We start from the raw sequence: 26,360 nt of genomic DNA, 5'->3' as shown, positions 1-26,360 counted from the left end.
CAGTCAATGGTCCCAGGCTCCACTGCAATTAAATTTCGGATCTTCAGCTCATACAGATTGTATCGGTGCCTCGAAACAAGGACAGGGAAAAAGAGGGCTCTGTCTCTGTGCTGTTTTAGTGTGAAGGGTGGAACCTCTGAGTCCTGTGTGTTAGGTGGCAGAGGTTAGGGAATTCTCAGGCCTCCCTTGTGAGCACTACCAGCCCTGACTCTGAGCTCAGAGGAGACGGTGCATTCAGGGCAGAACCACAGAGGAGTCCTCTGATGGGCTGTCCAGTCTCAGCCCTAGACATGCACACCTCACAACAACACTAATACACTTGGTAGATTTTCTATGTATATATATATTACTGAAGAGGAGGTCGTGAATATTGAGATGGAGTTATAGGAAGGACTTCGGACGAGTTGGAGAGGGTAAAGAAGGGATGAAAATAATGTAATATAGTCATGTAGGAAATTTTCAAAAGAAAAAAATTAACTTAAATTTTAAAAGTATGCTTAGGCCATATAATGGATTTTGGACTTCTTGTTCCCAGTGAAGAAGTCAGAATACCAATGTGTCAAGGTCATCCTAAAATAATCTGCACCCCCACACTATAGAAAGCCCCCCATTTCTCCCTGTACAGAGCCCAAAGTATCTTGGAATCTCATCTTGACCGCTGAGATCAATAACCATTACAGAATAGATTTTTAAGGAGTGTGCTTTACTGCAATTAATCTAACTAAATTGCAACTCCAACCAGTCTGTTTTCTGAGAGTAAGTAGTGAGAGACGCTGCATATACTCAGCCAGTGGCCATATCATTTGCCTGCTGTTGGGCCCGAGATGCTCAGAGGACTTGGCGGCCCAGGGACATCATCTCTAAAGCAGGAGTCCATGGCAGCCACACCTGCAGAACTGTCCTATGCAAACCCCAGGTGAATGTTTGTGAGATGCTGCCAGCATGGTGAAGTTGTTCTCAGAAGAGACCGGGAAGCAGGTACCACCCAGCCTGCCTGACACTTCCTGCAAGGTACGGCTGCTCAACCACACCTGCCAAGATGCAGCACCTGGGGAACCTACAAATGTCTATGGACAAATCTCCCAGCCATAGTCATAAAGTTTGGCATTGCGGAAGGTGGGGCCCTTGGACTGGCATTCCCAAAGCTGCTCTGTTCTCATGTGCACTCAGGGTGAGAAGCATTGCTGTTCAGTGAATCAAACAAGAGCTTGAGCCCCACTGAGGAGGAGTTTCCCTGGCTGGGGACGTCAGCCTTCCTCCCTGTCCCCAGCCATGGCTGGCAAGTGCTGACATGGCTGGGAGCTTTGGGGTCAGTCTGACCATCACGGCTGTGAGAAGAAGTACTTGAAATGCCTGCTTCAGGTTTCTGCCTAAAACCTAGGCCTGACAGCCATCAGTCAACATTCATTTTGTGGGAGCCTGAGCTGCGTGGTGGGCGACAAACGGAGCCAAGTGGCCAAGTGAAATGTTCTTCCTATCTAGGATGACTGCATGGAGGGTGAGGTAGGGACATACATCTTCCCCCCTGGTGTCCCCATGGGCGGCCAAGAGGGTGGGAGGGCCAGAAATTTCCTGTGGACATGTGCTAGAGGTATCAGAAGTCCATGGTATCTGCTCTGCAAACACAGAACTCAAAAGCTTCCACCACAAGAGTATAAACCACTGAGGGAGACAGGCAGCTCTCTCCATGTGCAGCTGCTGTGGCCTCCTCACATGCTGTAGCACTCTTCCTGTGCAAAGATCTCACAGTCACGGGAAGTACGGACCCTATCTCTGAGGGAAGCGGAAGCTTAGTTGGCTACCTCTAGGTTTGGATAACCACGGGGATCTATCACTGAATCTCAACTGTGGTGTAATCCTGATTCTATCAGTGTGTTGATTGATTGGTTAGTTGACTGGATACAGTGCTGGGAATGGAACTCAGGGTCTCACACATGCCAGGCACATGGTCTACCACTGAGCTGTATTCCCAACCACTCCTGATTTTGAGTTGCTGGTTGCTTGGGACTATTTATGAAATAAAAACATGATTTATTCATTTAGATCTTAAGAAGTTACTTCACAAAGAGAAATGAAGGAATCAGCAGAAATGAGTGACATAATAAAGACTTACTGTGTCTCCTTTTTCTTCTTCAGAGGGTCCATGAGGCGCAGCGTGTCTCTGATCACGGCCACCTTCACCTCCTCATCCACCAGGCTGGGAATATTTTCAAACACCCCTGGAGAGAGCTTGGAAGGTAAGGATTCCAAGTCAGAGCTGAACTGTGACCCACTTCAGATGCTCATCTCTGCTTGCCTCCAACTAGCCCAATGGTTGTGCAATCATGCATCTGGCCTATGCAAATCCATAGAAGGGAGTTTTAACCCTCCTTCACCTCAGCAAATCACCTTTTATAAACCCACAAAACCCGCAAAAAGTAACAGCACTACGGCTTTGTTGTTACTGATAAGATTTTATTTTGTTAGCCTAGGCTGGCTGCCAACTTGATATGTAGCTGAGGATGGCCTTGAACTCATGATCCCTCTGCCTTCCCCTCTGGACTCCTGGAGTTACAGGTGTGCACTACCATGCCTGCTCTTGGCACTGTGCTTCTTGGATCATCAAAATTATGCATGCTCACTATGTATGAGATGGGAACGTGGAAAAGGCTTTAGAAAATGAAAAGAATCCAGATAATCCCCAAAAACCCAGTAGTAATTTTAGGGGTGTTTCCTCTAGCTCCTTAAATTTGTTTGTGGGGGTGGGGCACAAGCGCTGTTAAATGTACTGTTTATCTTAGTGGCTCAAGCATGTCGACATGGCTAACTCATATTCATAGAATTTCAATTAGTTCATCTCCTGAGGCTAACTAATTAGTTCGTGTCAAAATGGATGGAGAGGCTCAGCTGCTTCTAAGTTTCCCACCTTAAAAATGAGAAGAATGGCATGCTGGGAGATTACCGTGGGTCGGAAAGGTCTTATATTAATAGACTCTCTTTGGAGCTCTACAGAACTAAAATTATTTGACTCGAATGGAATTTTGCTGTGACTTTTTGAGGATGGCAAGCCTTGGGCAGTCAAGGGGATGCCTCAAAGGTAGGGATACATGGTCCAGGAGATGCTGCAATCACTTACTTCGTATTCATGCTCAATTCGCATGCTGGGGTTTGCATTCACTTCAAGTAGCATAGGTTTCAGGCTTTTCATCAGAAGAATGTCAAAGCCTAAAATCTGGACAGAGCACACATGATTCAGAATTACTCCCTCTGGCCACAATTTCTTCTCAGGCACTGAGTATGGTATTAGGGTCATTAAGAGGAAAATAAATCCAAACTTGGTCTCCAACCTTGGCCTTGACCCTGACCCCCTCCTCCACAGCCCTTGCTCCTCTAGGTGGTACTTGTTGGGCCAAATGGATAGCAGAATTCTTTATGGAGACCTTGGTAATGGAATGCGTTCCCATAGTGCATCTCAGTACTATCTCTGCTGACCCAAGTGCCACAAAACGACGCCCTCCACCCTCCCTAACAGGCGTTTCACTGTGTTAAGGATTACTGCAGTCCATCAGTTTCTCTGCCAGCCTTTGTTAAGTCCCTTCTTGGCTACATCTCTGAACACCCAAAGCCACCTTTCCTAACTGGAGCATACACGAGTGTTCTGTAAGGTTCAAAAGCAGCTCACCCTCCAGGCCATACCTGCTGTTAGAATCTCTCAGCAGAATGTGGGCAAGTGTATTTGGGAAACATTAATCACCCTCCCTGGGTGAGTCTGATATAACCTCTTGGAGTGTGTGTGTGTGTGTGTGTGTGTGTGTGTGTGTGCGTGTGTGTGTGTGTGTGTGTGTGTGTGTGTGTGTGTGTGTGTGCAGAGAGTGAGTGATGAGGGAGGAGGGAGAGGGGAGAAGAGGTTTATTTTGGAAAATATGACATTGGGGGGTGCCAATCACCACCCCTTTTTCCTGCTCCTAGGACCCTCTATAGTTATGCGTCACACACACACACACACACACACACACACACACACACACAGAGAGAGAGAGAGAGAGAGATTAGTAACTATACAATGCACCAAAGATTCACAATTCCATTAGATCCTATGAAGAAGACAGTCTCAGAAGGCCGCAGAATTTGAGTCTCAGAAAGGATTGTGAGTCCTCAGTACTGCCTACCTGGAGAGTGAAAATGTTGGCTTTCACACCCAAAGAGGACTGATCATGTGTGCCTCCAATATAAGATGAGTGTGTGTGTGTCTCTGCTCAAAAAGCATTAATAGTTTCCAAATTGTGATAGCATAAGACCAGGCTAGAAAGCTACCTGAGTATGGGACCCTGTGCAGCGACTTCACAGACCAGCACCACAGGCCAACCCTGTGCTCAAGGCTCACTCCAGCACAAACTGTTGGACACCCATGTTTGAATTCAGAACCGACTGGCCGCAGGTCAGGCGTTGTCGTCCAGCGCCCAACCTCTGAATTTCTTACAAGTCCCTCCGTCAGGCCAACTGTCATGTGCATCCTGCTCTCTCCTCACACCGTTCACCTGGGGAACTTTGCATCCTTCAGATCCTTCCTAATGAGATTCAGACTCAAAGACATGGATCACAGATTCTTAGGGGCAGGAGTGGTTCCCATTATCTCTAGAAAAGTGTTAACATTAGAAAATTTCTAAGAAAATTGACACAACCCTGGAGTCTCAGAAAACTAAATAAATAAACGATGCAGAAGAGGGCAAAAAAGAAACATATATGGTGTAGTTTCTTCTTCCTCTATGGACTCCAAGAGGGAAAGATGAGGAGAATCCATTTGCTCATCCATATAGAATATGCATTAGTTAAATGATAATTATCAAACTGTAGCTTCATCTATATTAATGAAATCAAAGTCTGGATGGCCATTTTTGGGAATGATTCAAGATGAACTTATGTCTCAGTGAAGGGTAATCAGGATGAGGAGCTGGGAAAAATCACCCTTGTACTATTTTTCTTTCCGTGGTCATGAAAAGGAAGGAATGGAAATCAGTAGAAAATGCTGCATGTATTACAGATCTGCTTAATAATAAATGACAAGTGGATATGAGTGACGAGGCCTTTAAGAGCCTGTGGTGACACCAGCAGTGTAACTTCGGACCTGGCCTGAGCCACATGCTGCAGATGAGGTTGGGGACAGTGCCTCACCACTGTGCCAGCACTGGTCATCCTCGGTTGTCTGCCCTGGCTTTCTGCTGCATCTCAGAAGTCTAGATTTTCACTCTTTCAAACCTGGCTAGGTTCTTTTCTGTTCCAGGCCCAGTGGACTTACGGAATGTGAAGGGATGTTGAGAACTAGAGAAAAGAGCAGGGAAGTCTCTTCCAACGAATTGGTTGGCACCCACCAGTGCCGACCATTCAAGACTCTGAACTTGGGTGCTTGGTTTTGAATGGATTGAATCTTACACGGGAATGCTTTGGAGCTGGAAATCCCTGGGCTCCGTCTCAGCTCAGTCTCTCTCCCCAGCTCTTTAACAGGCTTTTGGGAAGGTGTTTAGCTTCTCTGAACCATGACCTCACTGAAAAATGGGCATAGCATAGAAGCCCTGCAGGGCCTCAATAATGGGTCTGGAGAGTGGCACCTAGCACTGAGCTTCCTGCATAGAAGGTGACCTATGCTAGTTCTTTCCAGTTTCCAGCGAAGTCCATCAGAGGCATGGCACTGGTGTGCTGTGGGGTCACAAGGGGCTGCTCATCCTCAGCCTCTAACTACATGACTGAAAGCGAGCTTCTTGGTGGCTCCAGGCCCCACTTCCTTCATCTGTAAAATGGGAAAAAGAACTTTCATTCATTCATTAGTGCGATATTTACTGAATGCTTTCTATAATCATGCACCATCAAGGAGGGCACCCAGTGGAATGCATTCTGCAAAGTACTTGACACACTGTGTGTTTAAGGGAGGTCAAACAATATTATGCATTTTTTTTAAAGTTCAAGGACATTTGAATTGTTTTCCTCTCAAAAAGTTTGATGATGAAATATCCAGTACCAAGGACTCTCAGGTTCACAGCACTGGGAAGAACTCGATCTTGCCATTAAAATCCCAGAATGTCTAAACTGGCAAACAAACAAACAAACAGAAAGGAAGAAAGTCTGAAAATTTCTTGGTCCACAACTTCTCAAGATAATGTTCTTCGGAAGGAGCCAGATTGGATCAACTTTGACTACTTTTAATATGTTACATTTCCAGGAAGAGGCATTTATATATTTTTTTCTTTTTTGAAAAATCACTAATCTCATCTAGTTCCTCCTTTTAGGAGACTAGAAACCTGCAGCTTGGGGAGGGAAGGGCAGGACCTCTCTCAGCCTCTCCAGTGGTTGTGGTAGAGCAAGGGTTGTCAAATGGAGAGTCATGTGACCATCTGCCTTATGGAGCCTTTCAACCAATAATTATGTGGGGGATGCCTTCTATTTGAGGAAGCCCCGGGATTTAAAACATCTGCCCTTCACCACAGACCTCTAGAAGCTTCAAACTGAGTTGGAGAGGGTCCTGAGCAACTGACTTAGATTCGCACAAAGGTGTCAAGCTACATTCCTCGGAGAGAGCTCTTCTGAGTGAGCCACATGACCATCTGAATCAGGTGTTTTCAACAAGGAGCTCAGGACTCCTGAAAGTCTACATATACCTGTGGTCTGTGGTCTCTAATGTGGTCCCAGTGGGTCACCTCCCAGTGTTCAAGAGTTTGTGTAACTCCCGATTACCTCTACCCCTGAGTGCAGCTACATTTAGTGACCTGTTTCTGACAGAAGGGCAGAAAGGATGGTGTGTCACTTCCAACATTAAGTTAAAAAAGGACAGTGGCTTCTGTCTTGGGGTGCTTTCTCTCACCCTGAAAGAAGCCACCAGGCATGTAAGTAAGCTGCCCTATAGAGAAGGATAGAAATGGCTTGATTTCTCCAGCCACCCGCCAGGCAGGACCTGAGGCCTGTCAACATTGTGAGTGAACTTGGAGGAGGATCTTCCTCAGGAAGGCCTTGAGAGGACTGAAGCCCTGGACAGTCTGTAAACTGGAGCTGAAGACTCTGTTTACTCTGATTCTCTCTCTCTCTCTTTTATTTTATTTTATTTTATTTTATTTTATTTTATTTTATTTTGAGACAAGGTCTAACTATACGGGCTGACCTGGAACTCGATGTATAGATCAGACTAATCTCTAACTTACAGAGATCACCTATCTTGGCATCCTGAGTGCTAGAATTATTCCTCGATTTTTTTTTAAGTTTATCATGTTGAGGTTTTTAGATTTATTTATTTGCTATTTTCTGTGTGTGAGTATTTCCCTTGCTCGTATGTTTGTGCACCATGTGTGTGCTGGTGCCTGCTGGGTCAGAAGTTAACAGAGCTGTGAGCCACCAGGTAGGTGCTAGGAATCGGATCTGGGTCCTCTGCAAGAGCGTCGGGTGGCCCTAACTGCTGAGCCAAGTCTCCAGTGCCTAGACTCTTGGTCACCAGGAATGGTGGCACGATGATTGCTGTTTCAGGCCACTGCTTTGTTCCACAGCACAGCTGCTGAACTCGGTGTCCTTTTCCTCTAACTCGCTGTTTCCTGTCCTCCTCATCCAATCATTAAGAGGTGGCAGGGTAACTTCTAGAATGCAAAAAGAATCTCTGCGCATAGAAGTTCAAGTCCGGTGGCGTGTCCTTTAACTGCCAGGATTGGCCGACTGTCACACGGCACTCCCAGCCCCTCAACCGCTCACCTGGATTCCAACCACAGCTCTAGTTTGTTTTAGTTTGCTGTCTCCTCCATCCCACTCTTCCCTTCTTCCTGGACAGCATTATTTCTTTGTGGAGTTTGATTGAACACCTATTCTAGGCACTAGGAACAAAGCAACTCAAAATAACACTTCTGTCTCCAGGGCTCACATTTCAGAGAAGAGAGGGCCATGAGCAAGCTAACCTTACAGCAAGGTGAGAACACAGGCACATGGGAAGGTGGGCAGAGGGGAGGGTGGGAGGACCAGGGAAGGGCTTTCGCTTTCTTTTCCTTTCCTTCCTTTTTTGTTTTTGTTTTTTGAGGCAGAGTTTCTCTGTGTGACAGCTCTGTAGACCAGGCTGGCCTCAAACTCACAAAGATCCACCTGCATCTGCCTCCCAAGTGCTGGGATTGAAGGCGTGCGCCACCACCGTCCAGGCTAGGGAGGAATATTGTCAGCTCACTGTCTTTGGACTCACACAGCTTCTCATGTGGGTGTGAAGGATGTGTTTTCTCTTGGCTGCCTCAAAGTTGTTCTCATCACTACTGGTTATTTGTACCCTGATGTTAAGTCTTGGGGCGGGGTGTGTGTGAGGGGGTGGGATGTGTGTCCTGTTTGGAGTTTGGGTTTTTTTTTCCTTTTGTTTTAGCTTCTTGGATTGTGAGCTTTTGCTATGTTTAACCAAATTTGGGAAGCTTCAGCTCCCAGTTTTTGTTTTTCTGTAGCTTCCTTTTCTCCTTTCTCCTGGGACCCTGCAGGAACATGTGTCAGGCCTCCTGGTATGTTCCATGCCTCTCCCCTGTCCTGTTCCTCTGTTTGACTTTGCATAGCTCGTGGTGTCTTGCAGTTCACCGCTGTTTTCTTCGGTATCATGTGTGATGTTAATCCCAGTCAGTGAGAATTTCACGTCAGAAATAAGATTTTCTTTTGTTTGCTGCCTCTTGATTTTTTTAAAGATACGGTTTCACTATGTAGCTTAGGTCGGCTTCCATCCTCCTGCCTCAGCCTCCCTGAGCTGAGATCACAGATGTGTACAAGCTCGGCTTGGATTTTTGTCTCTTTAGGAGTTACAATTGTTCTTTTTAAGGACTTCTAGTTCTCTCATTAAGATAATGTTTTCCTTAAATTTCTGTGCACCATTATAGAAAGTGCTTTGTTACCCATTTCCCCTCATCCCACCGTCATGAAGACTTGGGATCTAGGGGATGCTTGCCCCCTTCCCTCGCTGTGTGCACTGTTGCTGTGGTTCCTAAAGTTGGATGCTGGGCACTGTGGTACCGTGGCAAATGTATTTATTCTGGCTCAGAACTCTGGGCTTTGTGCTGCAGTCAGTCGTTGTGGGTTATTTTGATACTTAAGATCTTGTTTACGGTCAGATGGGCTGTGCCAACATTACCTGTGGAGGAAGACATCTTTGTGTCTCCACTGAACATTCCCAGTAACCAGCAAGGCTTCTGGACTCTAGTTGTTCATGGCTGGAACTCTGTCCTATGTGAGCACCAGAAGATCACCTCAGCCATTCTGTGTCATTCTTCCCTAGCATTGTAGATGAACCCTACACAGACACACACAGACACACACACAGACACACACACAGACACACACACATACACAGACACACACACAGACACACAGACACACACACACACAGACACACACACACAGACACACACAGACACAGACACACACACACAGACACACACACAGACACAGACACACACACAGACACACACACACAGACACAGACACACACACACACAGACACAGACACACACACACAGACACACACACACAGACACAGACACACACACAGACACAGACACACACACACAGACACACACACACAGACACACACACACAGACACACACACACATACATACACACACACACACACACACACACACACACACACACGCCTAGGACTCCACTTAGAACATCCTGGGACAGATCTCTGGGGCTCATTCCTGCCTTAACCAGTTTCTTCCCTTGGGGTCACCAGAGTCTGGTGGCATCCTGTCCTTGCTGTGTGCCCCAGACAGCTGCCTCCAGACCAGAATCAGGGACAGCAACAGGATTACTTCCATTCCCTCCTTTTCTTGGGGCTCACAGTGGAAGGCCACACCTCCCCTCCAAAGCCCCAAACACTCATTTCATACACCTGTTTCTTGGGGCTCACAGTGGAAGGCCACACCTCCCCTCCAAAGCCCCAAACACTCATTTCATACACCTGTTTCATGTGTTTCTGGCAGCCTCACTATGTTCAGAAAGAGATTAAGCTTGGTCTCTGTGGCTCCATCAGGACCAGAACCGTGAGTTTCAGGAGGTGACATGCCGCCAGTGACTGAAGTAGGAGAGTGAGTGTCCTGTCTGCAGGGCTGGCACCAGCACTCCAGGAGAGCTCACTGAGAGCAGAAGGGACGGGACAGGAGCTGAGTTCCGAGTGAAGGCGGAGCACGCTGGGCAGCCAGGACTGTGAGCACAACGAAGAAGCCGTCGGGGTTTGCGCAGGGAAGGTAACATAACCTGACTGGTAAAGGTTCTTACTGGCTACTCGCAGGGCTGCTTGTGGGTTGGACGTGGCAAGAAGGGGCCAGAGGAGCTAAGGATGATCCTGGCTTTGGTCTATGTGGATGCTGCTCACTTGCTGGAACAGGAAGGAAGGTGGACAGCAGTCTCCAGGAGGGAAGGCAAGAGTCTGAGCCTGGTGGGTGTTCGGTACCCACTAACTATCCCAGTAGAAAGTGTAAGTGGTAATGGGATAGTTCTGTCTGGAGCTCAAGCAGAGGTCAGGATTAGCAATGTGAATTTAGGACTCAACAGCATGTAGCTGATCCCTAAAGTCACGAGGCAGGATGAGATCGTTTAGGAAGTGACACAGATATATGAAGACAAATTTCCCAGAATCGATCCCTAGGGACCTCCAATACTGACAGGCCAGAGGAAGGGGCTCAGGAGGCACAACCAGTGAGGCAGCAGGGAGACTAGAAGACTATGGATGCTTCCCCACCTGCCGTGAAAACCCTCTGCATGCCTTGTACTCACCTGGGCGGGTATCCCTTCTTCTGGGGCCTTCAGGTGAGCAGTTAACTATCCCCTGACCCCATGTGTGCCTTTGGACTGCATGACTTACAAGGAACTGTGATTATCTCTGTGAGTCTTCCACACTCAGCGGAGCACCCCCAAGAGGGCAGGTATGAGAACTGACCTCGACTTGGCCTTAGCCACAGGCCCCGCACTTAGCTCAGGCCTCATCTCAGGGGACCAGGGAGCGTACTAGATTCCAAAGGAAGAAAACAACTTAGCTATTGGAGTGGTCACAGAAGGCATCACAGAGAGAGGTCTGAACTTCTTTAGAGGGTGTTGAGTACCAGAACCAGTGAGCAGGAGAGACGGGAGCATGCTGGCCAGGACAAAAGAGAAGCAGAAGCCCAACCAGGACAGCACTGGCAATGCCCAGGGAGAAGACACAGATCTGCTTTCGGAGAACTAAGGTTGAGGCACAGGGAAGCCAGGGGGCAAGGCTGGGAGGTGATGAACACCAGGCCAAGGGCTTGTCTTCCAAACTTGGTTCCAAACTTTGAACACCAATATCCCAGTTAACACTGGGAATGAGAAGGGTTGCCGATTTACTATAACATCAAGATCCTTCCTTGTGGGCAGGTGTGAGAACTGTTGTCATGGGAGACAATGTAATAAACATCCAACCTGTCACTTAAGTGACTGCTGTGTGTTAGGGACTGCTCCACACAGCTCTCTTACTGAAGCATGCAACAGCCCTGGGGTGTAGCTACAAACATGCTCGCTCCTTTTAGGTAAGGAAACCCAGACAAGGAAAGGTTGGTTGGTTTATCAAGCTCACCAACAACAATTGCTGTAAGCGGGAACTGGGGAACCTCAAACCCAGTGTGTTCGAGAAGGAAACCCCCTTGACCACCCCACAGAGTCTTGGCTTCTGCCTGCTGGAGTGTCTGGGCTGTGGGGTAAGGGAGAGGGCACAGAGAAAGAGAGAAACAGGACCACACTAAGTCTCAGGGATGATATACCTCTAGACATCCAACATGAAGGTCATGGCCAAGGACAGAATTAGACATGGGAACAAGAAAAGTAAACAGACTAAGGCACAGAGTGGGGAGAGCCTTCTGGAGAGCCAAGCAGAAGCCTTTTCTCTGCGTGTGTTTCTGCCACGTGATCAACTACACCCTAGCTGACCTTGATGTTTAAGCCAGGGTCACACTGCTGCCCTCAAGATGGCAGATGTGCGGCTCTGTGGCTGCGGCTGCCTGGACAATGAAAGGGATGGGCTGGAACGACAGGCCAGCTGTGTTCCTCAGCAGCAGATTACAGGAAGCCTGACCACAACTGAGCCGCGCCAGCGGCTGCCTGGCCACCATGTTTTCCAGGTCATTACTGTGGTCATGGCTGGAACAGGGTCACAGTCACATGCCCTAGAGGAGTATAATTTGGTTGGCTGGAGTTTATGTTCTGCAATGCTGCCATCTGGCCAAGCCAGAGGGGCTACCAGCAAAGAAACAGCTTCCCGTGTGTGTGCAGTATCTCGACAGTTCGCCAAGAGCTTCACAGTCCTTATCTCATGTGAGCTGGACAACTCTGTGAGGCAGATGGGGAAACTGAGTTCCTGAAAAGTTAAGTGATTTAGGACAGGTCACATGGCAAATGGACATCAGAACTATATCATGGCCCAAACCTGTTCTAGGTCTGCTCAGGTATCTGGAGCATAGCTAATGACATCCTGAGAAGTGAAGCAAGTAAAGAGAGCAGGAGTGGCAGAGGGGTGGAGGTGGGGTGGGGGGGTGGGGGTGGGGGGGGTGGGGGTGGGGGATGGGGGTGGGGGGCGGAGAGTAGGTTACTGATTCCTCTCCCTCGCTGTGCATCTGAGACATGCAGCCAGCAAATGTAAGTGGATACCACTGGATACCTTGTTAAGGCCTTTTCACCCACATCACTTCCCAATGTGCCCATACAGGTGTGAGTGTATAGAGAGAATCTAAGTGACCTTGGGTGGTGAGAAAGACTCCAACCCTCACGAAGCTAGGACGGGCTTCATTTCCAGCCTATCTCCTCAGAAACTGTTCAGTGTGGTCAAGCAGGGGCAAATGGTCATGAGACTTTGGGCCCATCAGTTAGATGTGCCCTGACCACATCAGCAATTCTGGATCTAACCCTTCAGTCCTCTGGGGCTGGCCCTGCCCCACTCCAATGGCTCTTGTTGCTGCCTGTCTACTGCAAAACAAAATGACCATGCTGGCTCTCCCTGGGGCTGCTGTGACCAAGCAAGGGATCTGTGGCTTGGCCATGCTCGTCTGGCCCCATGTGATGCTCCAAGAATAACTGTCACTGCCAAGCAGGCCTGACCACACAGTCCTCAAGGATGAACCCTGTGTGTGACCACGTCACAGCTGTCGCCTCCTCCCTCACTTGGTGGTAGCCTGGGTCAGGACTTCTTTGCTCTGGCACTGCCTAGAAGTTTTCCTCACCTGCCCTCCCTAACCATCTCTTTATGGCTATTGGACACACTTACTTGCTCACCTCCAATCAGCAGGAAGTAGCCTAGAACACTACACCCACATTCTCAAAAAATGGATTATGGATGTTTGTCTTTGTTTAGGAGTTTTGTTCCAAATTGTTATTGGTCATAGTCAATCTCTTTCTAAAAGAAGAAAGGCGGGTATGATATAGAAATGATGGGAAAAAAGGATAGATTACTAAATCTACTTTAATCCAAAAACAACTATTAATCTTACATATTTTACATTGGTATGTATTTTAGTTTATTGATACAAATTTAAAGTTAATTTTGTTATACTGTATGTATATTTCTACTATTGTTTAGGGTATTGTGTTTATGCAGCTCATTTAAAATGTAATGTATAATTAAGAAATACAGATTAATAGTCATCTATCATAGTCAAACTTATGGGCATGTTAGGTATGCTTTCAAAGTCAGACAGAGATATAATTCAGATAGATAAGCAATCTTCAAACACTTCAAAGACCTACAGGAGCCATAGGACCATGGATGGGACTCTAGAAGACAATTACCACTTCCTGCTTCTCCCACTGCCTCAATTCCCACCCCCAGGGCTTCTACCTGATGACCCTGCTGAGCGGGAGCCCAGCCACTGAGCAGCCTCTCTAGATTTTGGGCTATCCAGCCTGCTCATGTGCTGGTGAGTGGTGTGCACCTGTGAGAACCACTGTTCTGGTCTCTCTCCTCACTCTTGCTCCATGCTGCCTGCGACCCTCCTAGCATGGCCAGGAAACGCTCTTTTTCTCTACAGGAAAAGTGTAAATAGATTGTGCACACTTACAGTAGTGCACACTAGTGCGGTCAAAGCCACTAGCAGCCCTGGCAGTTGGATGGACCTTTGGAATGCTGTCCACAAGGAGCAGGCGCTTCAGGGGACAGGGCTTCACACCAGGGATTTTATCAAGCTCAGAAGTAAGTCAGATAAGACAGTGTCCTGTCTAGCGGAACATTCGTGCACAACCACATGTAGTTTTGAAAATGGAGGAAATGGTCAACGTAACATTCAGAGAGTGGTTATGTTGAGGACAGGCCGGGGATGGAATAGGAAGAACACACTAAGAGGGCCGGGCAGTGGGTCAGGTGTGGTCATTACAATATCTTCTGTGTTCTTTTATCACACACACACACACACACACACACACACACACACACACACACACTGCTATGTGACAATTTCAAAGATTAGGTGGGGAGGATCCCAGAGGTTCATCTTTTCTTGCCTGTTCTGACAGATCTGGTGGCAGGAAAGAGTGTCCAGTGAGGGCCTGGTCTCCAGGCCCCTGTTTCACCCCCAACATTTGTGTTTTCAAAAGCTGTTTTACACCATTCTCCATTTCCTTCCCTCTCACAGACTGGTTGGTTGCCCAAGACAGGTCTTGCTGGAGTCCCCAGGAGAAGTGTCAGTGAACACAGTGGACAGTTCCAGGGATGGCCTTGCCTGACGTCCTGGCAATGTTTGAGGCTGCAGGCCCAGGGGTCTCTCTCCCTGGCATTTCTAACATTCACCCTTGACCAAACTTCTCAGTTTCTTTTGTGGGTTCCCTGCCTCTGTCCATCCCTTCCTTAAGTGGAGGTGTCATAGGGTCTCTCCAGATCACCTCATACCCTCAGTCTCTGCTGCAGATGAGCTCTCAGTTCTTCCCCAGCCCACCCTGTCTTTCCTGGATGCCAGCCCAAACATCAACTTGTATACTAACCTCTCCTTTCGGCTGCCACACAGACATTTCCCTCCAGTTCCTGGCCTTTGTTGCTAGCTGGTCCTCTCCTGGTAGCCTCTCTCCAACCTTCCAAGAGCCCAAGACATGTGTCTCCATCTCAGTTCCTCCTCTTCTCTCTGCTACCATCTCTTCTCTTTCCCTAGACCACATTGGCACCAAGTCTAGCCATCCAGCCTCTTAAACGGCACTCAGCTTTACCCATTCTCTCCATGCCTACCAAGACCTCCCTACTCAGAAGCAGCATCTTCTGCTTGTACAGCAGCATTTATCTCATTGCAGTCTCCTTGCAGCTAGCCTTGGCTCAGAACCTAACCCACAGGTCATGGAACTGTGTCCTTGAGAATGTGAAAAGCTGGGTGTAGTCTTTATAACCCTCTGGTGGTTGCCACGCCCCCAGGCTCTCCACCACTGTCCCTAACCTACTTTCCCTCCTCACTTTCTCTCATATCCCTCACCTGTGCCTCACCCCACCCCGCCACAGTGAACTTCTGTCGTATCTCAGACACACCAGGCTTCCTTTTATTTTACCTCCAAAGCAACATGTCTCCATCTGGGACATCCTGTGGCTGTTCCTATCCACTCTCTCTCACGTCATCTCTTAGTTAAGCTTTCAGGAAGCCTTTCTGGACTCAGCCAGGAATGGTAGATGGGTCCACAATCCCATAGCACCTGCTCCATTTTCTATTTGATTCAACCACTTGTAACACTATCAGTTGCTTCTCAATCGCTCTTTCTCCCAGTGTGGGTTCTTAGCACAGGGCAGCAGGATTCCACACCGATGCCTGGCCCCCACTAAGCAGGCGGTAACGACTGTTGGATGGATGGAGAGTGAATGACACATGTGTCCTCACAGGAATCTTACAGACCTACAGTTCAGTGAGGGGGATGGCTTGCCCCAAGCTACACAGGAAAGAGAAAGGTGGAAGTCGGGCTGGAGGTTTCAAAAGCCCATAGCAGTTACCACCTATGTGCCTACGTCTGGCCATCCTACCCCATCCTTCATCCCATAGCTGGCCAACGAGCACTTCCTTGGAGGATGGAAGCTGTCATGGTTACCTGGAAGCAGGTGGGCCCTGGCCTCCCTGTAGGGATGTCTGACTGGTAGAAAACTTTGAGCTCCGGGGTCAGGGCGATGACCGTCTTGATCACCAAGGAGATGATGTCAGACCAGACCTTCTTGATGTCCACACCTTTGGAGGAGAGTCTGCAGAGGATGCTCGAAAAAGTCCTCTTGCTGCCTGTGCTGGTGCTGTCAGAGTGGATGAACTTGCCACTGTGGATGTTCAGCGAGTAGTTGGTCAAGTGCATGAAGACATGGTGCAGATTCTGGGGGTTCGGCTCTTGATATGGCTCTGTACAAAATCTAGAGAGTCCATCTTTGGCTATATAAATCTCTAAGGGGTCCAATGACTTCAGCAAGACGTACAGACGGATGTCGAACTTGAGCTTGTCAATAAGGAGAGGCTTATAAATGTACTCCTGGACTACTGCTGGCCTGCTCTGCAGGGTCCCAGTCAGGCGGATGTCATTGGGATCTTTAATGAGGTAGATTCCATCACCCTGACAACCACCATCCGGTTTCACAATAAAAGTGGGCTTCCAGGACGGGTCACCATCTTTCACCATCCGGACCTGGGGGGAGGGAAAGACCTTTAGCACTGTGTCAGAGGTCGCCCTCCCCGAGTGCTCACTAGGTGTCTTCAACAGAGATGATGCCATCCGGGGGTACAGTGACATGGGACTATCCTCAGTCTCTAGAGGGAGGTAGAACATGGATTAGAAAGGCAGTCACAAGACTGAGTTCAAGTCACTTTGCCAATCCTTAGTTGTATTCTTGTATGAGTCATGTAACTAATAACAATGACAATGGCTTAATACAATTTGTGAGTGCCTGTGGTATCATATTAGGCACCTTACACCAGTTACTTCATCAAACTGTCCCAGAAAACACGGGGTGTAGATGCTATAGAGGGGTGTAGATGTTATGTGTGAGAGGAAAGAGCCTGCCCGGGTTCAAGTCCCGGTGCTGTCATTTACGGTACAAGTTATTTCTCTCTACCTTCCATACCTGCTAAATAGAACTAATATTGTCTTTTTTTTTTCCTTTCCTGATCTTTTTTGTTTTGAGTAGGGTACCTTGTCTAACCTGACCTTGAACTTGCTCTGTAGCTAGGGATGACCTTGAACTCCTGACCCTTTTATCTTTAACTCCCAAGTGCTGGGATTAGATAAGCAAATATCACCCCGACTTATGTAGGGCTGGACTGTGCATGCTAGGCAAGCATGCGGCTGCCTGAGCTACCCCTGCACATGCTAGGCAAGCATGCAGCTGCCTGAGCTACCCCTGCACATGCTAGGCAAGCATGCAGCTGCCTGAGCTACATCCTCAGCTCAGGGTGAGATTGGGCTAAGGATTCAATGAGAAAATAAAAGCTGATGTGTGAGTGACAAAAGCCCGGCCACCGTCATGTTTTGAAGATAGAGTAACTTGCCACTCTAACTGGGGGAGGTGGCAGAGCTGGGACTGAGTCCTGGACCGACAGCTCTAGAGCCCTGTGCCTCCCTCCATATCCCTTTCAACCCTCAATGGGACAATGTAAAGATGTGACCAACTGAAATGTGCAAAGGACTGAGGGCAGTCACCCTGAGCAAGCACACAAGAAACAGGTTTTCTGGTTGATGTGCGTCTCACAGACTTGGCCAAGCTCCCAATCTGTTTGGACCTTTGGAGAATTAGTTTTTCATCTGCAGCATTTGCCCTCCTCCCCAGTCTGGGTCAGCAGGAGACTCCCATGATGATCCAGGCACTTGGCCAGTTCAGATCCGAACCTGTGGTTGTGTATAATTTATAGGTACCCGATTCCTCCAGGCCATGGCTTCAAGGTGTTCCCCTGGAGCTCACATGGTGGAAACTTAACCCCCATATGCATATATTGATGGTATCTCAAGGTGGAAACTTAGTGGGTAAAGTTGGAGAGGTCATTAGAACAGAGGCCGTGACAGCACTGGTGGCTTCATGAGAAAGGGAGAGGGACCACCCCTCCCCACTGCCGGCTAGCACATTTGCCATGTCTTGTCCTATGATGCTCTCTGCCACCGTGTGATGCAGTAAAAGGTCCTTCACCAGCTACCAGCATCTTGACATTGGACTGTGGAGCTGAAAGACATAATTCTATTCTTTGCAAACCGGCCAGGCTCAGGTGCTAAGACAGCCTGAGACAGCCATGTTGGGGAGCTTTGGGAAGCTATGGAAGTTGATAACTGAAATGTTGAGAGAGGAGGTTTTCAGTGGGGACATGTAAAGATGGACAAAGGCATAGAGGACACCTTGCTCTCTGCAGCTTCTGGCATGGAAGCTCTGCTCTGAGCTGTCACCAAGAGCAGCGCCCAGAGGCAGGCAGAGCCGGTGACATCCACTGCCAGCCTTTGCCTTTGCTGTGCAAGCCTGACCCAGGCCATCTGTGCTCTAGAATGTACTTATCTCTTTGACTGGCCTATATTTCTAACTGAAGCTTTTGCCAATTCCTTGGGCTTGTAAAAGATCCTTAACAATGGAGAAACACTTAAAGCCTTAATAATGGTTCACATCAATTGTTTCCTCCATGTCAGCAGGATTCTAGAATGGAACTTCACAAGAGATCAATGCAGGCTCCCGGGCCCTTCACAGAGCCTTTCCTGCAACAGTGACCTTGACGTTTCTGCCATTATTTAATATTCATCCAAGGCATCCATATGCACGGCCTTTACGGCAAATATGAGTGCAATGGACAAGTGGCAGCCATGGATCAGCCAGGAAAAATGTCAAGTTTGCACTGACGGGCAATTTCTGCCTCTGGGAAGCTTTTTCTAGGCCAATGATACTAACAGTTCAATATATTATCAGGAGTGATATTTTCTCCTTTGAATTTGGGGCATGTGTCTTAAATAAATTAAACTACATGGTCAATAGTCCCTGTCATTTATTACACTGTTGAATATTTCTTCTGCTCTTTGCCATAGTTGTCACTACAAATCAAGATTATTAATTCTAATAGAACCATTGAATTTCTGAACCAAAAGGATCCTTGGAGATCGACATCATCCCATCCACTCATAATTCAAAGGGGAGGCTGAGGCTTAGAGAGGCAACAGGACTTGCCTTGGGTCCCATAACTGGCTAGTGGGCAACTGGGACAAGAACAAGTTCACTTGGCCATTGTTATTTTTGATAAGATAAAACCAAAGACCTATTTTCTGACTTCTGTAGGAAAGGTTCTCTTGGTATCCCAGGCGTTCCTGACATCTGGGCTCTGACCTCACCCTGAAGACGGCTGTCTCAGAGCTGTCTGGGATAGTCCAGTTTCAAATCTCCTGTCTGGATTGGCAGTGTGGTCAGAAGCAAGTGCCATCAGGCTCAGTCATTAAAGGAACTGCCATGCCATCAGGACCCAAGTTTGATCCCCACCATAGGAAGCTGGACATGGTGGTGTAAGCCTGCGATCCCAGCAAGCGGGAGCAGAGACAGGAGGGTCCCTAGGGCTCCCTGGGCAGCCAGGCTAGCTGAGCTCCAGGCTCAGTGAGAGAATCTGCCTCCAAACCAAACCAAACCAAAACAAACAAAAAGTGGTGAAGAGCAATTGAGAAAGACATCTGGCACACACACACACACACACACACACACACACACACACACACACACACACTCACACACACACACACTCACACACACACACTCACACACACACTCACACACACACACACACTCACACACACACACACACGCACACACGCACACGCGCACACACACACAGACACACACACTCACACACACACAGACACACACACTCACACACACACACACAGACACACACACTCACACACACACACTCACACACACACTCACACACACACTCTCACACACACACACTCACACACACACATACTCACACACACACACACACACTCACACACACACACTCTCACACACACACACTCACACACACTCACACACACACTCTCACACACACACACTCACACACACACACTCACACACACACTCACACTCACACACACACACACTCACACACACTCACACACACACTCACACACACACTCACACACACACTCACACACACACACTCACACACAGACACACACACACAGACACACACACACTCACACACACACACACTCACACACACACTCACACACAGACACACACACACTTACACACACACACACTCACACACAGACACACACACTCACACACACACACGCACACGCACACACACACTCACTCACACACACACACTCACACACACACACACACACTCACACACAGACACACACACTCACACACACACACACACACGCACACGCACACACACACTCACACACACACACTCACACAGGGCCTAGGAAATGAGGCCCCTATATCTTCAGTCCCCTCAGCCACTTCTTTAGCAAGAAAGACTTTCCAGAATTCCTATCCTCTGACTTCTGTCCCCTCCCCGCGCCCCCATAGACACCTTCCCCTCCAATGACTGACATTAAATACAGTTTCTATCTCTGGACCCCACCCCCACCCTCAGCTCCCACTGAAAATCTTGACTTGATTTCAGCTGAGACCTGGGTATGTGTGATTCTGACGTGTGCACTGGGACCCACTGGACTAAAGTGAATTAAGCCAAAAATACCATCTGAAGCCACTATCTGAAATGAAGTTCTCTATACCTTGGTGTTTGCCAGAATGTGAGCAAGACGGCTCTTAGACTACAGCTGATGGTATCTCTGGTTTATCCAACTCTGCTGTCGGATGTGAAATCCATTATCTTGTAACTGTATACACGGATGGCTGAGAGAGATACACAGAAGATGCCTTGGCCAGCTTGCTTAGCACTCAGGAGGCTTATTGAAAAATTTCTGCATCTTTTACTGCCACCTAGTGGATATTTTGGAAAGGCATCTGGGAAAGCCCGTCCGTTCAAATTTCCAACATTACTTAAATGGGGTATTATTAGCCTTAAAAGGGAAGGGAATGCTAAGAAGGTGACACCTTGAGGACTCTGAAGAGAAACAAGCCAAACACAAAAAGGCAAGTCCTGTAGGGTCTCACCATACAAGGTCCCCAAAGTCAAATTCTTAAGAATACAGAAGTAGAAGGGTGTTTGCCAGGCCTAGGTTGGGGGTGGTGGTGGTTAATAAATGGTCCAGTTACTCAAGAATTAAGACATTCTACAGCTGGATGGTGGTGATGCTTGGACCACTGAACTTTCCAGTCTAAAAACAATGGAGCCACAGCTGAGAAGATGGCTCTGTTGGAGGAGTGCCTGCAGCCCACGTATGTGGCCCCGCAGCGTGGTGGCACTCGCCTGTAATGCCAGAGTTGGGGTGGGGTGGGGAGCACTGAGGCAGGCAGATCCCAGAAGCTCTTTGACTAGCCAGCATAGCTGAGCTGATAAGCTCCAAGCAGTCTCAAAAGCTAAAGTAGAGAACAGTTCTACAGATTCTTGCAGGAGTCTCTGGCCTTTGCATGCACATTACATACATACATGTGCATGTCTGGTCTCCACATAAAAACATATGCAAACACACCACACATACCACATACACACATACACATGCCATACACATCACACCACACACTACTTACACACATACACCCACCACACCTCACATCCCACACCACACACATCATACACACCACACACACATACACACATACACACACCACACATCTGACACCACACACACCACCCCACTCACACCACACCACACACACCACATCACACATATACATACATGCACATATCCCTTATCCCACACCACACATCCTACATCCCACACCACACACACACACACACACACACACACACACACACACACACACACGGAAAAAAAAAGACGAAGCTGGTAAACTCTGTCATTCGTATTTACTCTTAACTAGTCTTTGGTGAGCTAAAAAATATGAGCAAAAGCCAACAAAGTCTGGATGTGGGCTCCAGTGTTGCTAGGTCATTTCTAACTGTTGTGTGGCCATGGAAAGTCACTGGACCTTCTGGCCTCTGCTGTGTTCACCTGTAGAATTAAGGGCTCAATGGAAGGTCCTGGGCTTCAGGCTGCTAACAGGTGTTGAGCAGGGGTTTATGTCGACATCACCTCTCCTGGGGGCTGTGTCACAGACCCACAAGCAGCATTAATCATACTGGGAGGTCATGCTGTGCTTTACCACCAGCACACGGGGACGATGTGAGAGTGGGCTGTAGATAAGAGACTTGGAATGCGTTGGGACATGGGAGAGAAGCAAGCCGCAGCACTTGGAGGAATTCAGCAGCTGGACTAGAAAGGCACAAAGCATCATTAGCATTGAGAGGCAGGCGTGGGGACAACCTCTGAATTACGATGACACCGGGGATGTCAAAGCTAGTTAGAGCCGTGCTTTGTCACACTGGAGGATCTGCATCCCATCCTAACAACCAGGCCCTCGGTGTCACAGGCACAAACAAGGCTTTGACAGATGAAGTAGGTGTGACAAAAGGTACATTGGACAGGACACAGGGGTCCAATCCTGACAGCTGTGGAGTCTGAGACTTACCCAAGGGAAAGCCCACCACTTCGTATGCAAGACAATTTCTGAGCCCAGCTATGACTGAAGGCAGCTGTCATGTAGGTGACCAAGGCTAGGCAGGGAGGGCAACGTGGGCCATCTGAGGGGCAAAGTGGGAGGTGGACTGAGGTGGTTACAAAGAACTTGAGCAGATGACAAAGCAGGAGAAAGTGGTGGACATTTAGGAGACAGCCAATGACAGAGGCCAGCAGGAGAGGGGTCACCAGTGTCAGGGACACACGATTCCCACTCATGAGATCAGCAGGCAGAGTGGACAGCTCAAGACACCACGTATGGGTCAGGCACTGTTCTACACACTTCATCGCATGTGACCCTCACAACTGTCTTATTTTTTTTATTTTTTTAAATTTTTTAAATTTTTTTTTATTTTTTATTTATTTATTTTTTTTTTTTTGGTTTTTCGAGACAGGGTTTCTCTGTGTAGCTTTGCGCCTTACCTGGAACTCGCTTTGGAGACCAGGCTGGCCTCGAACTCACAGAGATCCGCCTGCCTCTGCCTCCCGAGTGCTGGGATTAAAGGCGTGCGCCACCACCGCCCGGCACAACTGTCTTATTTTATAGACAAGAAAATGGGGGCCAGAGATGTCTATTAACCTCCCAAAGGTAACACAGCCAATAGGGTGAGGAGCCAGGGTTCGAACTTAGGCAGTCAGATTCTAGAGTCCATGTCCAAAATGAATAGATTACTGTTGGGTATGAGAAGTTAGCCTGGTTGGTAAGGACCTTGAATATCATTTCACGGACTCTAAGTGATGCTCTGCAAAGGCGGGGACTTCCTAATGTGTTTTCGAGAAGGAAGGAACTAATTGATGTGTATTATGGAAAGATCTTCCAGGCCCTGGATAGAAAATGTCCTGGATGGTGCAGATGTCCACCGACTGAGAGGAAATGCTGGCACTGGACAGTGGGACTGGAGGAAGGAGGGAGGCTTGAGGAAAACATGTAAAACTAGAATGTTCCAGTTCAGGTACGAACTGTTTCCTTCCAAAGGCTCGGAGGCTCATTTGCCAGTATGGCAATGTTCTGAGGTGGGGCTTTGTAGACCCCAGGCTCTGCCTTCATCAGCAGATTAACTCACTGATGAACTCAGAATGTGGGTGGACAAGCTGGAGAGATGGCTCAGCAGTATGGAACTCTGCTCTTGCAGAGGACCAGAGTTCAGTTCCCAGCACCCAGGTCAGGAGGCTCCCAGCCACCTGTGACCCTGGCTCTGGGGAATGCCACCTCTTCCAACAGGTACTCGCGCTCATGTGCACATCCTCCCCACCCCCCGCAAATACATATCATTTAACCATTTTTTTTTTAAGTTTAAAATAGTTCAAGTAGACCATTGGGAGGTGGGGAGCTGCAGGGTGGAGTCTAGTGGGAGGCGATGGTCACCCTCTCGGCTTCCCACCCACACGAGGTGAGCTGCTTTGCTCTCCTCTGAGATGTCTAACCTTCCCTCAGGCCTACAGCAATGGGACCAGACAAGCACGGGCCTAAACTTCTGCAAGTCTAAGAGCGCACCAAGTCCGTCCTCCTTTCAGTTGTTTGGGTGAAGCGTTTCATCACAGAGATGAGAAGCCAACAACCCTTGGGCGAGGGACTCTTCAATACCTTGGCTGGGGAACTAAGAGGATTTAGCAGGGAGTCTGGAGTGGGGACAGGGGAAGGTGATGAGCCAGGTAGAGGGGCACAAGGACACAGCTGGGAAGTGTTTATGTCACTTGGTGTCTTAGTCACTTTTCTGCTGCTGTAATGAAATACCATGACTCAGGCAAGGCAACTTACGGAGAGAGAGAGTTTATTTTGGCTAATGGCTTCATGGAGGTGAGAGCCTGGATGGCCGGAGCAGCAAGCTGAAAGCTCATATCTTGGACCATAAGCAGGAAGCAGAGAGTGCTAACTAGAAATGGCATGAGTCAACTCCCCAAACCCACCACTAGTGACACATTCTCCCAACAATGCTGCACCTTTTAAACCTTCCCAAACAGCACCACCTGCTGGGCACCAAGTGTTCAAATACAGGAGCCTATGGGAGACATTCTCATCCAAGTCTCCACACTTGGACATGTGAGTCTAGAGTTTGGGAGAGACGTGTAGTCACCAGATGATGATGGCTGACACAGACCGGATCATCTTGGAAAATAAAGGAGTCTGGGAAGGGCACCGAGATGGTGACACCTCTCTTCCGAGCTTGGCCTGCAGGCAACTGTTAGATTTTCAACTGGAGATGGACATGGGCTCCCACGAGAACTGCCACATGGAGATCTGAGTCTGATGCAAGAAGATGTCATGGCCACAGGATCCCTGAAGGCCTGAACAGGGGCAGGGATAGTGGTACTGGGGCAAGGGGATGGGAGGAGGCAGGTTGCTAGGAACCCCATAGTAACCAGATGGATATAAGGAGGTGGGGGAGGGAAGATCTCAGGGCTTAGGGCTTCAGTAGTCATGGAGGTGGTGCTGTGCCAGGTACAGATTGAGGGAATATGGCAAAGAGCGGGTATCACTGGGGAGGTTGGGGGAGGGACTCTTCCGCCGAGTCATCCTGAACTGATCATCAACTCTAGCCATGAAGTTAATTTCAGCTTCTGTAACCTCATTCCTCAACCATGTTGTTCAATATTTCCTCAAGAAAATTAATTTTGATACAGAAGCTCTCCCAGTCTGAAAAGAAAAACACGAGGTGCTGTCTGGCAAGGATGAGCGCTGGATTTTAAACTGGGAAGCAGGATAGCATGTGCAGAGTGGTGTAGCTCCTGACCCCTTCAGCTCTGACTTAAGGGGAGCCATGGACCGTGTGGAAAGGAGGGTGCCTGACACTGAACTGGCTCTGGAAGGATTCCAGTTCAGAAGACCTAAATTGCAATTTTTAAATTGAAAAAAGAAATGCCCTGCAGCTTTATTACAGATGAGTGTTGGCTTAGAAGAAACGGCACTAAGTATTCCCGTGGAGTTGTTGCTGGCCGCCCATGTGTGACTCGGCGGAGTCACATGGAGCAGCCCTCCATGGCGGACAGCCCTGACTCACCACCCCCGGCAGCCTCCTTCCCACCCTTGCCTGTTCCTCTTCCATCCCTTCGTGTGTGCTTGCCCACGGCTTTGCTTGCAGAATTCCTACCCAACATGCACAGCGCAGTCATGAGAGTGCTGGCCTGGCCTGCAACCCTCCGAGCGGGTCTTTTTCCTTCCACCATGCTGCCTGCATCCAGCTGTCCTTCACACTCAGCCCTTCAAGGCCCAGGAAGGAAATGTCACTGCACACAAGTGTTCATTTTTGCACGTGCACACTTTATAAACAGAGAAACCAAGGCCAAGAGGCACAGAGGCTTGCCCAAGGCTTTCAGATAACTAGCAACAGAGACAGAATTAAAATCCTCAGACTCCCAGCCCAAAGTTCTTTCCACCAGAATGAACGGGGACTCTAACGAAGTTTTTTGGAAGTAGCACTCTTTTTCTGAACAACACGTAACATGGGCTGAGTGATAGTATCCATTTCTGGGCTATGCAGAGTAACCTGTGTTTCCAAATCAGCACTCCACAGGAAACAAGAAGTGGGCCCAGGTACCATGCAGGAAGCCTGCGGTCGCCCAGCCAGCGGGTGGGATGGAAGCGCTAGCTCTTCCTTTACTTTGGAAGATGCTTCAAGTTTTACCTGAGGAGCGGGGACAGCACATAAACTGCCCGGTGAAGCTAGAGGCAAAGGGCCCTCCACCTGCTTTACTTCAAATGCCCAATGCCAAGTGGTTTCATGGATGAATGTCACTCTTGATAAGTACAAGTTTAGTGGGACATAATCTATGC

General features: G+C 48.4%; 1 protein-coding gene across 6 annotated transcripts in view; it reads right to left on the bottom strand.

Annotated features, from left to right (window-relative positions):
• Positions 1–26,360, bottom strand: part of Ttll11 (tubulin tyrosine ligase like 11) — a 231,506-nt gene that overhangs the window by 140,052 nt on the left and 65,094 nt on the right. For all 6 annotated transcript variants that reach the window (XR_005091290.1, XM_028886112.2, XM_037204479.1 and 3 more), the window contains 3 exons: positions 16,025–16,600; positions 3,116–3,211; positions 2,114–2,229 (listed from right to left, as the gene is read on the bottom strand). Coding sequence is in view for 5 of the 6 variants with exons in the window: in XM_028886112.2 (XP_028741945.2) it covers positions 2,114–2,229; positions 3,116–3,211; positions 16,025–16,600 (788 nt within the window). In the remaining variant the exon portion in view is untranslated. The remainder of the gene's footprint in view (positions 1–2,113; positions 2,230–3,115; positions 3,212–16,024; positions 16,601–26,360) is intronic.

The sequence above is a fragment of the Peromyscus leucopus genome, chromosome 4 (genome assembly GCF_004664715.2).
Source record: "Peromyscus leucopus breed LL Stock chromosome 4, UCI_PerLeu_2.1, whole genome shotgun sequence".
Classification (NCBI taxonomy): Eukaryota; Metazoa; Chordata; class Mammalia; order Rodentia; family Cricetidae; genus Peromyscus; species Peromyscus leucopus.
The sequence above is the reverse complement of the archived record's forward strand: the minus strand, read 5'-3'. Positions and strand labels throughout refer to the sequence as shown.